The 17,139-nt window shown below is 43.2% G+C and overlaps 1 protein-coding gene across 1 annotated transcript in view; it reads left to right on the top strand.

Moving 5' to 3' along the window:
• The window catches only part of GLDC (glycine decarboxylase), a 98,811-nt gene extending 91,311 nt beyond the window's left edge, over positions 1–7,500 (top strand). The window contains exons 22-25 of the mRNA XM_027105848.1: positions 1,813–1,908; positions 4,958–5,130; positions 6,715–6,795; positions 7,332–7,500. Coding sequence (XP_026961649.1) covers positions 1,813–1,908; positions 4,958–5,130; positions 6,715–6,795; positions 7,332–7,475 — 494 coding nt within the window. The 3' untranslated portion in view covers positions 7,476–7,500. The remainder of the gene's footprint in view (positions 1–1,812; positions 1,909–4,957; positions 5,131–6,714; positions 6,796–7,331) is intronic.
• The last annotated feature ends 9,639 nt before the right edge of the window (positions 7,501–17,139 follow it).

Genomic DNA, 17,139 nt, shown 5'->3' with positions numbered 1-17,139 from the left:
ACAAAGATGAACATCTTGGGATCTGGCCTCCAAGAACAACCAAGTTTAAATTTCACCCCTTTTCAGCCTGAAGTAGAGAGAGAGAGAGAGAGAGAGAGAGAGAGAGAGAGAGATGCCGAAATCCCACTACAGTTTCCATTTGAACGTATTAGAATATGGACTTAGAAAATAACATCTGAACCTCATTTTGAAAATGGAGCTCTTCCCAAACCACTTGGCTGTGGCGGGGCCTCTGCAGATGAAGTCTTGCTTTGGCAGCACTGGGCTGGGCTTGGCTTGATGCGGCCTTTCAGCTATTACTGAACCTCTGCTTGAAAGACTGTGCTGTCTGCCCGCCAGCAAGAGACTCCTCCCCACCGTGTGTCCATCTCCTCCTCTCCTCCTGATGGCTGAGTGTTCTTCAGAGCAGTGAGCTCCATTAGCCGCCTTCTTCGAGTCATTGTCATGGTACTGGGATGGCTGCCAGAGCCTCAGAAAAGAAAGGTCGAAGCTTGAGGTTGGGCTCCCCAAATGGGGTAGTGTCATAGGGCATTTAGCATTCCTGAAATTAATAGTTGATGAGGATTTAAATAATGTCATGATTTTCCCCCTGAACATTCCAGCTGGTCATTCCTTTTAGGCACTTTTTTTTTGGTCTAAGTTTATCTACCTCTGAATACACCTTTCTAGTTTTGAACCACACTCCTCACAATTGAATCCTCATCACGGTTAGAAAGCTTGTTTTAAAAATATGCAGTGACAGTATATTCAAAGTCTCAGGTTCTCATACTTTTGTTTTCAAACAAAGCCAATCCCTTCATATGTATTCATCACACAAGAAACAGAGCAGTTCACATACTAGATCTTCAGGGGCTGTTAATGACTGGAGCTTTTCTTCTCAGGCTTGAGGAGTTATGTCAGCTCCAAGTATCTGTAAGTAGATTCACTGTTTGCTGAGGGTCAGGATAGCGGGTTAAGAAGGAGTACGTTATTTTCACCTGAGTAGGTACTTTCCTTGAAGGAAATTCATCAGTTGTGTGGGCCATGGAATTTGGGAAGCTCCCGGGAATGTTGTTCTATTTAAGAAAATGCTGACTTACTCCGTGGTTTATTCTAGATGTTGGATGGGTGGTCAACAAGTCATGCTGGGGAGATGGCAGCCTGAGGCTAGAGAGGCAATTGGTTTACAAATTAGAACAAAGTGAACTGACCCCCACAAGACTTCGGCCTCATCAGCTCCTTGCCACCTGTGGTGTGCTGTTTGACAGCCCTTATTTCTAATTCTCAGCCTGAAGCCTGAAACCAAAACCTCAAAAGCCCCTTTGAAGAATCAAATAAAATTCTGTGTCTTATGGATATTTGTTTAGTATGTATTTACACACACACACAGAAGAAACCGTTATTTGATGTTGGGAGCAATGTTGTTGAAAAGGGTGTCAATGTACCTTTAACTCTAGAAATATTTTATATAAAAGGATCAGGCCCATGATGACATGTTTAACTGTCGCAAGGAGATTTTAGGTCCTTTGAGTAGAAATGGTCTTATCCCCTGGGATCTCAGCAAGTCTTCCAGCTACTGTTCCACCTCCCACCAGCCTCCTGGCTCATGGGTGTGTTGAGCACTGAGGATGGGACATATTGGCCCAACATGGTAACAATTTTTATATGTAATAAGAGCAGATGAAATCTTTGTTGTCAACTATAAACTTACCAAATGCCCATGGTTTCTTGGTCCTCAATGATATGCATTAAAAAGCTGGTTTATTTGTTCATTTGCTTGGGTAAAACAACAAGCTGATGTTAATCTTGAGCTAAAATAATCTTCCTCAACAGGATATGTGGCTCATGAGTTTATTTTGGACACAAGACCCTTCAAAAAGTCTGCAAATATTGAGGCCGTCGATGTGGCCAAGAGGCTTCAGGATTATGGTGAGTGGTCTCCCGGGAGTGACCCCTTGTAGGGGAACTTGGGTTTTTGACATTCATGTAGCTGCCCATGTTGGCTATGGACCACACACTGACTGTGCAGGTACCATAGTATACTGATCCACAGGCTAAATGGGGATCTGGGGGCTGTGGACAGAGAAAAAACTTTGCCCATGACTCGATCGGTACCATCCTTCAAAAGATATTAAATCACGCATCTTGAATCCATCAGCAGCTAGGTAAAGAAGACTTTATAGTTAACAAAGTTAAAAATCCCAGAGAAAATGATTGCTGCTCTCTGCCCATGTTTCTGGTAAATCCTTCCACCTATCCTACTCCTGGTAAACAGAGAGGTCCATGAAAGTGAAGGAAGTGAAGCAGGCATCCTGTAGGAGTGTTAGAAAGATGAGTGGCATTTGAGTTTTATAGCCACCTCAGTCGTGGCATAGCTGTTTCAGCTGCTCATAGAGATGAAGGAATAGGTGCACCTTGTTTTCCCAGAGATGATGTGATTTTTCTGTGAAGTCTTTTATCTGTGTGTTCTTAGTGGATGTTCACTCAGCACAGCCGTTATTAAAATACATTTTCTTAGTGACATTATTAATAACATCACAGAACCTTCAATTCTCAGGAAGGCTAAGTTGGGGAAAACTTTGCCTTTTGATGGATGTGGAGTCCTATCTGAATTTTAAGATGATTTGAATGACTTCTTTTAATAAGGAATGTAAAATCTTTAATAATTTAATAGTTTTACTATCGTATCATAACGGGAGTCCCACGTGTGTGACTCATTTCTCTCGTGAATGAATGATCTTATTATGTAAAGTTACACTGATAATAAATGGGAAAACCAGAGAGTTTTCATTAATGAAATTAGCCATTACCTCAAAATCTCCTGTTGGCTGCTCCTATGACCTGACTTAACTTCTCAGGCAATGGCTGAGTGATGGCTGATTCAGGTTAAGGCTTCCCTTCTGTGATGTGTGGTCTGTATCCCACATCTGACTGCAGCAGCATTTGCAGGGAGCGAGGTGGGGGATGGAGGTAGGAGGGAAGTGGTATTTGAAGTCACTGCCCAGTATTTCCAAGTTCTGCTCTATCTACAACCTTGATATTTTGATGTTTGATAGAGTGATGGCTATGCTTGCCCTAAGCCCAGAACTGTCCAGGTGCCTGGCACATAGGAGGCACTCAGAACAATTGTGCTTAATAAGTGAGAGAATGAATGAATGGCTAAGTAAAAAAAACAACAGTGAAAATGACAACACAGATTCTGGGTCTAAATCACCTACTGAATCAGAATTACTGATTACACTAGGGGTGAGGCCTAGTAATCTGTGTTTACAAGCACTTGGATGAGTCCTATCAGGTGAGTTGTGGGTGGGGCATGCTGCCATATGGCAGAGATTTCTAAACTTAACCTGATTCTGATACGAGTTTTTAAAGGCTCATACCTTGGATTTCCTGAATCAGGGTTAAAATCCAGGAATCCGTGTTTCCATGACAACTCAGATGGTTCCAGATATGGGAACCACTACAGCAGAAAATACTGGGCTGAATTTGCTCACACATGGAATTGAGGTCAGACTTAATGGGTAATGAGATCAGCTTGTTGTTTAAAAAAGAAATCCCTTTCTGATTTGGGTGACACAGTTGTAGGCATTTGTCAAAATTCATTAAATTGTACACTTAAGATCTGTGTATTTTGCAATAAGTAAACTATCACAAAAATATGGGGACAGATACTGAATTCAGATATTGAATTCTAGCTAATAATATGCATGCTGAAGTGTTTAAGGGGGAAGTGTACTGATGACTGCAACATGCTTGGAAATGCATCAAAACTAAGGTGGATGCCTTAGATATGTGATAGGAATAGATGACTAGATAGATATGTGATAAAGCAAACAATGATAGATAAAAAATAGATATGTGATAAAGCAAACAATGATAAAACATTGTAGATTCTAGGTAGAAGGTATATATGGGTGTTCACTCTACAGTCCTTTCAACTTATTGGTATATTTGAACAATTTTATAATGAAATGTTGAGAAGACAATCCCTTAAAGAATGCAGGCATGACTCTATAAAGCACTCCACGTAATGATGCACACCAGAATTGGGAACCATTGCCCTCCAGGGCCAACTTAGTTGACAGAAATATCAACCTGGGAGCTGTTCACCTTTTAAAGTTTCATAGGAAAAAGTGTAAGAATTGGGAAAAAGTTTTTGGCTTTTGTCCAGGAAATCTCTCTCTTGACCATGTGTCTTGTCGATTGATCTTACCATGTGAAAGCTTTTGGAAACATAGAAATACCTTCAGCCTGTATTCAGTGTAAAGGTGAAGACTTTCTACATCCTGGGCAGGCCTCAGTTTCCTCATCTGTAAAATAGGGACAGTAACACTCACCCCAGGCTTCTTAATGCTTGTTACCTCATTATTTAACTTTTGGTAGGCTATAATATTTTAATTTCTCTTAACCTAAAGTATTACATGAACATTATAAAAGGATTCTAAAACACAAAGTGAAATAAAAACCCTAGTCTCATTTTCTGGCAATAACCCTGTTAGAATTTTAGTATTTATTCTTCAAAGCAGCTTCCCTCATAAAATATACATACATACATACATATATAAAGTGTATGTGTATATATACATATACACACATATATAAATGTGTATATATATAAATGCTTTGCCATTTTTAAAACAGAAATGAGACAATATCATTAGGTAGCTTGCCTTTTTCACTTAAGTTGGGTAAACATTCAAAAATATTAACTAATATACATTTAAATACTAAGAATGGTTGCATATTTATTGTATGGAAGCCCAGTAAAAATTTGCCTAACCAATCCTCTATTGTTGGATGTTAGGTTATTTCCTAAGCTTTTCTTCCATAAATAGTGCTAAAATGAATCCCTAGATATATACGGTAGCAAATTTATCAGATTATTTTCCTTGGGATAAACTATAAGATGGGGAGGGTCTCTTCTTCCCAATTGGGGAGGTCAAAGTTAGTGACACAAGTTCCCCCATCTCTTTTGCAGGATTTCATGCCCCTACCATGTCCTGGCCAGTGGCAGGCACTCTCATGATTGAGCCCACTGAGTCGGAAGACAAGGCAGAGCTGGATAGGTTCTGCGATGCCATGATCAGCATTCGGCAGGAAATCGCCGACATTGAGGAGGGCCGCATCGACCCTAGGGTCAATCCACTGAAGGTACGTAGGCACTGGTACTTTATCTAAAATATCCCAGAGAGTAGAAAACAGTGTCTGGATGGTGTGCCGGCAACCTCTGAAGTCTTACTGGAAGATGATATTCTTGCCTAGAATAATGCCATTCTTCTGAGCAGACCATACGTTCATTACCTGGAAGTTTAAATCTTCTTGAATCAACACAACAGTGGTTACTCAAGTATAATGTGGTTATTTATTTTTTTTCCTTTTTTTTTTTTTAAAGATTTTTTTGATGTGGACCATTTTTAAAGTCTTTATTGAATTTGTTACAATATTGCTTGTTTTATGTTTCCGTTTTTTGGCCACGAGTCATGTGGGATCTTAGCTCCCTGACCAGGGATGGAACCCACAACACCTGCATTGGAAGGCAGTCTTAACCGCTGGACCGCCAGGGAAACCCCGAATGTGGTTATTTCTGATGTTTTAACTTTATGTATGCGTTTGGTGGTTGCGGGAGCTATTCACCCCACAAGGACCCAGTTGGCTTCCAAAGGAGGGAGCAGAGGCTGAAGGACCCTATATAGTTGGAGAAGTCTTATCATTCTGTGTCTCTGTTTGATGTACTCTACTGAGATTATTTACCTTATAAACTCTGGATAAATACATTCTTTTATTGGAGTAGTTATCTCTTAGAACAACAAGATTGGTACTTGGCCTGAATGTTTTACCATGTTTATGGCCTACACTGGAAAAAAAATTGTTAGGCATTACTTCGCCTCTTCCAAAATATGTTCCTTTTATATCTGGTCAGAGCTCTAAGTTCTGCATTAGGTCCAGACATTATTAAGCTGAGGGATCATGAATTGAGAATACCTCGAAGGCTGTGGTTCTGTTGTTATGGCTTCAAGCCAGAGGAGTATGAGATGTTCAGGGGAGCTCAGACAAGTTCCAGAGCTGCCCAGCTGAAGGTGGAGTGCTGGGGCCAGTGGCTGGCGGGAGAAGGCCAGCACCGTGCTCAGTGTGAGTTTGACAGGGTAGTGGAGGAATATAGGATTTGCTCTCATTATTATTTCTCTTTTCTCTGGATTCTTTCAGGGTTTAGGCCGTTTTTTAAAAAATAGCAATAGACATCTAAAGAATACAATACTGAGATACAAAAGCAAGTGGAGGATAATACTCACAGGATGATATAAGGTTTAAAAGTGTACCAAACTAGGCTCTATGCAGTTTATTAATATATGCAGTAATAGTATAAAAACACGATGAGAATTGTGACAACCAAATTCAAGGTAGTGGTTATCGCTGGGGAGGAGGGCCAGCAATAAGATGGAAAGGGGATATGCAGGCAGCTTCAACTGTATCTGTAATGTTTCTTGTTTTAAAAGGTTAAGAAATATGACAAAAATGTTGATTTATGTTGGGTGCTTATTTTATTACTGTAACTTTCTGATATTTGAAATATTTCACAGTAAAAATTTCCCTACCAAAATTTCCTTCCCCCCAAACTGAAACAAAACCACCACCCTCCGTCCATGGGCTTCCATCACCTCACTGGTTAATGTGATGTGCAGAAGGAAAAGGCAGTGTTCTGCTCTGACCCCTCTCCCGTCCATGTCTCTGTCTCAGATGTCTCCACACTCGTTGACCTGCGTCACATCCTCCCACTGGGATCGGCCGTATTCCAGAGAGGTGGCAGCATTCCCACTTGTAAGTTCTCCTCTGAAACTGGATGTGCCAGCTGGTCCACGTTCATGGGTGTATGAGAGGCCATCACCTGCTCTGAAGGGCTCCCACTCTTGCTGTCTCCTCACCATAGTGACCACATGTAGTCAGAACAGTGCAGAACCCAGGAATTGGCTTTCAGAGCTCTGAGGTCAGAGTCAGCATGCCAACCAGGGGCCTGGGAATCCTCAGGGTGCACAGTGCAGGAAGACCAAACGGGAGTCCCTGTCAAGTGGATCGATGTTTTCTACCATCATCCAACAGAGAGATGGCCCCAAATGCAGTCTTTCTCCCCTTTGATTCTTAGGTGAAGGTGCTCTGTGGTATGCTCGGCAGAGCAGGGACAGGGGGATTCGGAGGGACAGTAATGAAGGAGTTTGGATTTTAGCTTTTTATACTTTTTGAGTACTTGTTGGGCTAATGGTACCTCAGGCCGTGGGAATATCATTGCAGTTTCCTCTTCCCCACCAAGAGAAACCTCTCAGAATATCCCGAAGATTTCCGTCTTTTGTCCCTTGCAGCCCTTCGTGAAACCAGAAAACAAATTCTGGCCAACCATTGCCCGGATTGATGACATCTATGGAGATCAGCACCTGGTTTGTACCTGCCCACCCATGGATGTTTACGAGTCCCCATTTTCTGAACAGAAGAGGGCCTCTTCTTAATCTTCTCTCCCTAAGTTCAAGTGACTGATTTAATGGCTTTGGCGCGCCTGATCAAGAAATGTTTCACTTTCCACCACAGACTCAAGTAGGGGTTTTATATACTGTGAATATTTTTGTAATCTCTCTCAAGGTAAATGTAAATACAATTAGCATAGTGAGTGGAAGCTCACTGTTGGAAGATTGATTTGCTTTGGTGCCTCTGCTTTCACATGTAGCAGCTGATGTTCAGGTTGCCTTGATTGGGACCACTTAGTTTTTTGCATAGAAAATTTGGGGTGTGCTAGTAACTTTAACTCCAGTGTAGCAAGTTTGCAGTATAGAGACTATACTGAAGATCCGATAGACATATTTTTATTCCAAATAAGTCCTTGTGGACTGTGCCATCTGTGGGAAATCCCAGGGCAAATGTTTACATTTTGTATACACTGAAGAAATCTTTTTCCTTCTACTAATTTGCCTAATCTGTAATAGTATTTCTGAGTGTTCTCCTTTTTCCATGTGTGTAGTTTTTTAAAAATCTGCAATTAATAATATTCTAATAAAAGCATTGCAATTTGAAGAATGCCTTCTTGGTCCACTTTCCAATGTTAACTCCCATGTACCCTAGTTTCAGAGGAGTTTGAAGGGTAATGAGAATACCCAACCCAGTAGAACCGTTACATTATTAGTTGTGTCTTTGGCTAAAGAAACAGTTTGTATGTCTCAGTCAGCAGTGAATGCCACTTTAGCCCTTTCTGCTAGAATTGTGTTTGGCTGCATATAACTGAAAAACAACCACAGCATTTTAATTAAACAGCAGCTCATTTTTTTTTTCTCATTTAACAGTAAGTCCAGAGATAAGAAGCCGAGGGGTAGTCTTCAGTTTTCCTGTTCTGCCTCCTTTGCATACAGTCTTCATCCTCACGGTCCTAAGATGGCTACTGCATACCCGGGCATCACATACCCATTCTAGGCAGGAAAAAGGAGGAAAAACAAAAGGCAGATTCCATCCAAGTCAGGTGCTTTTGAAATGCTTTCCCAGAGGTTCCACCCAGTAACTTCTGCTTACTTTTAACTGGCCAGGCTTGGTTCAAATTGCCACTCCTAGCTGCAAGGGAGTATGAGAAGGTCTTTTACCTGGGCATGTTACTGCCCCAAAGAAAACCAGAAGTTTGTTAATTGAAGAAAAGGAAAAGAATGAGTTTCAGGTAGGCAATTAGCACGCCTGCCACAAGTAACTTTTCCCTAGAAATAGCAAATGCTTCATATGTTCCTCCCCAAAAGTTATTGAGCATCTGCTCTAACCCTGACTACTTGGTTCCTTGTTTGTTACTCAACCAACCATCATTCAAGCTATTATGATAGTGACCAGAACGAAAGGTCTGCGTGCTCTATTGAATGCTCTGCAAGCGGTCTACTCATTCTCACACTTAAAAGTTTGTAGAACTGTTCATTTCAGCCTAACTAAGCAGTAGCGAAGTGATGGGATCCATGGTTCCTTTTTTACATAATAATTAAATGATTAATATCTGTTGAGTACTTCTCAGGTACTATTCTAAGTGTTTATTATTTCATTGGAGCCTCACAACATTCCACTTTTACACGAGGGGGAAGGTATGGAAGGATGTCCAAGGTCACACAGCTGATGAGAAAGAACAGCCAGAATCTGAACCCAGGCTGAACAACTCCAGTTCCTACCGGTGTAAACTGGGTACCACACTGCCATGGTCACCACACACCTGGAGACTCTGCCCTTCCTGAGCTGGAAACCAGGCTCTCAACACAGACTGACCATCAGGGAATGGAGTAGCCCCTTCTGAGGAAGCACAAGCATGTGTAAACAAACCATCAGAGTGAACAGCAATTCTTTTCTTTCTTATCAGACTGTACAGTGTTAGTGGTCGAGTACCCAAGTTGTCTCCACAGCTGGTCATTCACTGCTTGCCTTGGAATATGTTAGGGGCAAAAGCAGGTGATTAAGAGAGTTGAAGTAAACTGTCTGTCTTCACTATTAAGTCACTCATGCGTTCACCTGAGGCTTGTGCCATCTTTCCCTGCTCCGGGTCTTTGCCCGTGTAGTATCTCGTCCACCTGGAGCACTTGTCCCTGTCACCTTTGCTTTGCTGGCTCCCGTTTGTTCTTCATGTTCCAGCATCTCTTCCGGCGGTCTTCTGCACGTCTCCATGAAATGGGATCTCTCTTTTTCTAGCTTGGCACTCAGTTTGTTATCCTACACTCTTTGCACAGTTAGTAATTATTCTGTTTACTTGATTTTTGTCTACCTCATTAGACTAAGTTTTCTGAGAGCAGGGACCATATCTCATTCATCATTGGATTCCCAGTGCTGAGCTGGGGTCTTCCACATTGTATGTGTTCAACAAACAAATATAAATTGAATGAATGAAGGAATAATCCTTGATCTCAAAGAGGGACACTGCCATGGAAACCAGTATTCCCAGTGCATGCTGTGAGGGTTCTATTAAAGCTAAGTACAAAATGCCAGGCCTGGGAGACACGCCTCTGGACAGGCTTTGTATAGTTCCCCCTCACCCCCACCTTGTGATAAAATTTACCATTTTAACCATTTTAAATTATTCAATTCAGGGGCATTAAGTACCTACAAAATGTTATGGAGAATATACCTTTTGAGCACTTTTGAAGATGAGGAGTCTGATGTAGACACACACATACATCCTGTGAATCGGGCATCCCCTTGGCCTTCTCACAGCCCTGGGACAGGCCACAGGCCACTCCTGGAACAACCCTCGCCTTGTAGCTGTGTGTCATAGAGGGGAAGGGCCCCAGCTCAGTCTGAAAACGCCATGAAGGATTTCCCTGGTGGTGCAGTGGTTAAGAATCCACCTGCCAATGCAGGGGACACGGGTTTGAGCCCTGGTCCGGTAAGATCCCACATGCCGCGGAGCAAGTAAGACTGTGCGCCACAACTACTGAGCCTGTGCTCTAGAGCCTGCGAGCCACAACTACTGAGCCCACACACCTAGAACCTGTGCGGCGCAACAAGAGAAGCCGGCGCAACAAGAGAAGCCACCGCACTAGGAAGCCTGCGCACCGCAACGAAGAGTAGCCCCCGCTCGCTGCAACTAGAGAAAGCCCACGCGCAGCAATGAAGACCCGACGCAGCCAAAAATAAATAAATAATAATAATTTAAAAAAAAATCATGAACCCTCTAGATACATATAGGGAACGTGTTTTCCAATGACCAAACTGGTGCCTTTCATGCAAATAAAGGAGGCAGGTGCCAGTTTTGGGTGCAAGAAGCCATCTGGGACAAGCAGTTTGGAAGTTGAGATGTTAGCACTTTGAGAGGTTTGCAGGGCTCTGGGACATAACATTTGGCTCAGACATCAGCCAGGGTTAGGGATGTTACCTAGGGCAGTGGTTTTCAAACCTTAGTGTGTCTAGATCACCAGAAGGGCTTATAGACAACAGAATGCTGAGCCCTGATGCATTTCTGATTCAGTATCTCTGGGGCAGGGCCAGAGAATTTGCATTTCTAACAAGTCCCAGGTTTTGTTGCCTCTCAGCTTTCTTTGTTCACATTTCAGAGACATTTCCAGAACTCTAAGCCTTTAAGGGATGGGTCTGGGGAGGCAGGTAGGGGTGAGGAAGAGGCTGGACTTAGTCAACCTTGCATCTTTTATGCAAATCTTACCATTTTGAGAGGAAAATCCCTCTATGACCGGAGCAGACTGTCCTAGAGCCGATGCCAACTGTGCTTCCGCCTGTCTGGCCTGCTAGGCTCGCTCCTGCCATTTGGAAAACAAATCAGCTTTATTATCAATAAGAAGCCAATTGGAGACTGTGGTTTTAGATCTCTAGCTGGAAGGGCTTGCTTCTCCATTTTTACCCCCATGCTTCAGCAATCTGAGCCCGGGGACACCCCACTCAAGAAAAAAGCTCGAGTCTGTAGAGCAGATATGCTAATCCAGAATTGCCGCCCTGTGCTGATCCCAGGTGAAGGGAGGAGATAAAAAGGGGGGGGGGGGCTTCCCCAGTGCTAGTGGAGTAACGTGGTGATCATCGTCAATCACCTCCTCTGTGGAGAGCAGTAAGAGGTAAGCCAGGAGGCAGGAGTGTTCCATCAGCTGAGGTCATTCCAGAATGTCCAGAAGACAAGAATCCAGGAAGCAGGAGTTGGTGCCCAACACAGAGCATACTACTCTCATAAGTCTGTTTATTTTCCTGCTGGGTGTAGTGCAGGATAGCAACCAGAGTACTTCCTTTGTAGTCAGACTGCCTGGGGTGGTATCCCAGCTCCCCTATATGTACCTGTATGGCCTCAGAGAAGATAATTAGCATCTCTGAGCCTCAGTCGCCTTATCTGTAAGATAACATTACCACTCCTAGGTGAGAGTGAATTCGATATATTGTTTGGAACCTGGCACAAAGTAAGTGCTCCTTAGTGTTAGCTCCTGTTATTATCCTCATCTTCACATAGGATCTAATGTCCTATTCTATACATCCTGCACTCCCTGTACCAGCACAGGAGTCCTGACTCCAGTTTGACTTCCTTGCATTCAGATCCATCTTCTTTCCCTTTCCATTCCTAAGGGCCCTTTTCCTCTGGACCACCAGAGAAAGTGGGAGGAACATGAGCTGTGACTTCATACGGATCTGGATTAAATTCTCAGATATACCAACTGTTTTGAGACAACAGGCAAATTCACTTATCCTTCCTGCACTTCAGTTACTTAAGGTATAAAACAGCAATAATAAAAGTACTTACTTCAGTCAGCCTTGTTGTAAGGATTAAACAAGATAGAGTGAGCACTTGGCATAGTGTCTGGTACCTAGAAATCACTAACTTATTCAGCAAACTGACTGAGCCATTATGTACCAGGCACCATTCTAAATGACAGAGATACAAGATGAACAAGAAAGTTAAGTCCTCTTTCATGGGACATCAATTCTAGATGGACAAACACATCAAGACTTCACAGTATTAAATGTTCTTTAGAAAACAAAAACCAATATGGCCTGTGGGTGGGTGGTGTTTGGGAATCCTTTATATTAGGTGACCAGGGAATGATTCTCTTACAAGGTGACTTTCAGGCTAAAATCTGAACAAAAAGAAGCCAGCCATGACTAGATGTGGAGAAGGGGCGAAGGGGGTGTTCAGGAAGAGGAAGAAGCATATTCGAAGGCCTTAGTATCTGTATTCTCCATCTTATTTATTTAGCATTTGGTTATTTTCAATCTCATATGTAAAGGGTTTTAAGAATCCCTGGGAAATAGGGAAGAAAGAAGATGAGGAATAAACGCTGGGGTCAAAGAAAGGTGTCCGAATCTTTCTGGAGTCAAGAAGGGGGAGGAGGGCTTTGAGCCTAGAGTCGAGATCATAGGGAATGAAAATAGGGTCCAGAGAGGAAAAAAGGGACCCCAGCACAGGATGGAGGGCTTTGAGGGAAAAGGAGAAAAGGTATTGGGGAGGGGAAGCGGTCCTTGGGTCAGGAAGGGAGGGCAGGATTTGTAATTGGGGAAGGAGGGAGGGAAGAGAACTGAAAGTGGGGAAAAGATGCAGGTTAGGAACAGCAAGGAAATGGGGGAGGCGGTGGTAGGGGTCTGTGGTAGGATGGGGAGAAGGATCCAGATGTGGAAGAGGAAGGAACATCATTACCTCAGTGACACGGCAGATGAAAGAAATATTGGGGGGAAAGAAAAGCCAGATGGGGGGGTAGGGGAGGTGGGAGAAAGTTCTCCAGGGGGAGAAGGAAGAGAAGGGAGTCAAGAGCATGAACAATTGGCCGAATTAAGGAGGCAGGAGAGAACTCCCTCAAATTAGGAAGAGGAGAGAAATCAAGAGAATGGGGAAGGGGGATGGTTAAAAAGTTGACTTGAGAGCACAGGGTCTGACAAAAGGAGAGGGTGGAGGGCAGGAGGAAGCCCAAGCTTGGGAGGGAGGGAGGCCAGCAGTAAGCAGAAGGTGGAGGAAGAGGAGAGAAGCAGTGTTGTGTGGAGGGTGGGTGGCGAGTGGACCAAGAGACCTAGGGTCCAAGTTCCCTGGATGAGAAAGAGGCTGGGGGGGGGGCACCAGACATAGCGGAGTGGGAAGGTCTCTCAATACAGGGGTAGAGGGAGGACCCCATGATTAGGAGGTAAATGTGTGTGGGAGGGAAGGACGCTGAGAGAAGAGGAAGGACAAGGAAGTCTTTCTTAGAAACCAACTAGGCGGCAAGAGTTCTGAACTGAGGGAACCATACAGGATCCAAACCTGAGGCCAGAGGTAAGGAAGTAAGAGGCAGGGGGGTGACTACCTCGGGGTTAGGATGTCTGTGAAGTTGAAAACTGAGTCCAGAGAGCAGCAAAGCCCTGAGGACAGGGCTGGTGGAAACCTCCCAGGAAGGGAGCCTGAGGGGCTGGAGGACCCGCCTGCTTATTACTGGCCACAGAAGCAGGCAGGGACCCTGCTGTGTATGACTAACCAAGATGTGTGGTCTGTGCGGGTGAGTGTATATGTTCTTTTTCCTCTTTCTTGCTTCTCCTGTTCATATGTAATTCTTATCGCTTGCTTCATTGACTACTTGATCTCCCCCTTCCCCCCTCCCCTAGCCCTCCCTGTTCCGGGGGGCCTCCCAGCTGTAGCTTTACCTTGCCAACTAACTTCCCAGCCTTCGTACACATTGTCCATCTGGAGCTTTTCCCATGTCTTCTCCCCACCTCTCATATATATAACTTCCTCAGGATGGGGAACAAGTCCCTGATATTAAAGAAGCTACAATCTCTGCTGTCAGATCACCCATCCCGAAGTTTGTTTTGGAACATGTAGTCTATCTAGGGGAGGGGGCAGTCTCTGGTGCCTGGAACTGGGAAGGGTTACTGGATACCTTTTCCGTAAAAGCAGTGCTGCTCAATTAGGGTTTAAGAGGCTTTTGAAGGCTAACCTGGAAATCTACCTCTTTCCTCTGTATCATTGTTCCTACAGGAAATATTTGTACAAATTCATATAAGAGATTTCATTTTCAACCTACATTAAGTCATAGATTATGGCCATCATTCTTCGACAAATTAAGTTCTGAAATGCAGGTTGGAGATTGCCTGTAATTTCTCCTGAATTCAAGAGAATCAATGGACAGTGGAAGGTTGAAAAAAATCAACTACAAATTATTATTATTATTATTTTGCGGTATGCGGGCCTCTCACTGTTGTGGCCTCTCCCGTCGCGGAGCACAGGCTCCAGACGCGCAGGCTCAGCGGCCATGGCTCACGGGCCCAGCCGCTCCGCAGCATGTGGGATCTTCCCGGACCGGGGCACGAACCCGCGTCCGCTGCATTGGCAGGTGGACTCTCAACCACTGCGCCACCAGGGAAGCCCCAAATTATCTTTTTTAAATGGACCTCCATGACTCTCTGGGGGTCTGGATCTCTTATAGAGGTCTAGGGTTTTCAGAACCAACGCAAGAGAATTTTAGTGTGATTTTGATCTGTCTATTGCCCTGTAAAAGCACTAGTAAAAGTGTTTGTAGAGTTTGGGGTATGACATTTTCAATTTCCTACAAAAGCACTTCTGAAGATCATTTGAAAAAAATACAACAAAAAACTTGGTGAGATTCACAAGATTTAAGTGCTTTAAGTAACAGCCGAAGTTATAAATTCCCAGAAAACAGGGTGGAATCCAACAGCACCAGGAGTGATATCAGTCATCCTAAAAAAATGCAGAATTTCCCCCAACAGTGCTGCCACTGGGAACTTGATCCAAAATTGCTACTCACTGCAGTAGGAAGCAGCCAAAGTACAATTAGATTACAAACAGATTCTTTCTTAAAAGTCTGGCATAAAGAATGGAAAAAGATAACTTGCTTGCATTCAAGACATTTTATCCAACATGAACTGCATAGGAATATTAAAGTTCCCCAAAATAGAAGAACTAGATGTTTTTATTGGTTAAGAGAAGCAGCTTCAATGCATTCCAAAAGACAATGAAGAAAATACTTTCCATGGAAGGAGACAGTTGGGTAGGCTGTTACATAAACTTGCAAATAGCAAAGGAGTGAGTATAGTGTGTGGTGCCAGCCATGTTGGCTGGGGGTGGGGTGGGGGGAGTCGGGGGGTAGAGAGCAGAGTCAGCACTATTTCTGCATTTTGTCAGAAATACAGCCTTTAGCCTGGGACAGCATCTGCCATTCACACCAGTGCTGTCAGTCTGAGGTCTAATGCTCCTGAGCAAGAGGCAGTTTGGGGACGAGAGGCTGAAAGGAGCCAGTTAAGCAGGCTCAGTATCATCCTTAAGCAACTTCATTATTTCCTAGAAACTGGTTGCATTTAGGAATGAAGCCCATGGTTTTTACGGTATGCAAACAAGAAGAGTCTCTAAAAAGAAATAGGTGCCATGCAACAACCACTCAGACATTTTCAGATGAAATTCAGTCAGGTTACACACCGGTTCTCTTTAAAATCGTGTCCAAACCTGGTTTTCAAAGAGCAAAAGGATGTAATACGAAAATACTGGAGTAAATAATCAAACAACATAGTGAAGCAGAAAAAGTAGTGTAAAGTAACACAGCCTTGAGCTTAAATTCTAAATCTGCTCCTGACTACCGTCAGTGACTTAGGATGAGTAACTCTCTTATCTCCAGTAAAATGGAGATGATGGCATTTACCTCACAGGGTGTGCGAGTAGTAAGCTGGTATGAAACATACCAACGGTACTCAATTCTTTTTGGACACAGAATGAACATATACGGGAACTGTTGCTATCCCTGCTCCAAAGACATAGATATGCCAGTGAAATACTTCTCTTCCCCCCATTAAAAAACACACATAGGTTCTCAAGGAAGAAAAGGAAATCTCCACTTGGCAGAAATGAGGAGGGAACCCAAAGGACCTGACACTACGAGGCCCATGGAGGCGGCTGGACTGGATGTGTGTCTTAGGAATTGGGATTCCAAAGATGCCAGGGAAGAGATGTTAGGAATCGAGGCTGCAGTTATAATGTATAGTAAGAAGCAGGAATGGGGTATGCTTAGAATTGGGAAAGTTCTATTCCAATACCAGGACTGAAAAACTGGTATTTCTAGCTCAGGGTCACAGCAGGAAAACAAACTTTCCCTCCCAGGCCACGGGTGGAAACAAAGTCACTAACAAGAATCTTTGCTACATGTGAATGCAGAAGCCAAATTCGTACTAGTTGCATCGTGAAAGAGTCCCATTCAACAAAATTAACAACTGGTTCAGTTAAAAAGTGGGCTAGACTCAAAGAGAAAATTCAGTGAATTGGAAGATATAAGGAAATCACTTAGACCATAGCACAGAGTGGGTAAAGAGATGAAAGATGTAACAGATACTAAGGTATGGAGGGTAGACTGCTGCAAACTTCTAGGAGGTTAAGAAGGAGATAGAAAAAAATGGAACAATTATTTTTAAAAGAAAAATTTTTAATTCCAGAACTGCATTTTCAATTTAAAGGAGTACAATGAATCCCAAAGCAAAGCAAACAGCAATTAATCCACACCTAGATAGATTTTAGTGAAACTCCAAAGTCATTGGGGGGGAAAAACATATATCCTTCAAAGAAATAATCAAAATGACATCCAACTTTTTTCAGCAATAAAAGATGCCAGAACACAATGGAATACCTACAGAATGCTACAGAAAGAATAACTAGCAACCTAGAATTCTAAACCCAGCCAATTTATCTTTCTAAAATCAGTGGGGAAAAAAACATTT

This window comes from Aethalodelphis obliquidens, unplaced genomic scaffold (assembly GCF_003676395.1).
Source record: "Aethalodelphis obliquidens isolate GAN/ISIS:26980383/991018 unplaced genomic scaffold, ASM367639v1 scaffold7, whole genome shotgun sequence".
Taxonomy (NCBI): domain Eukaryota; kingdom Metazoa; phylum Chordata; class Mammalia; order Artiodactyla; family Delphinidae; genus Aethalodelphis; species Aethalodelphis obliquidens.
The sequence above is the reverse complement of the archived record's forward strand: the minus strand, read 5'-3'. Positions and strand labels throughout refer to the sequence as shown.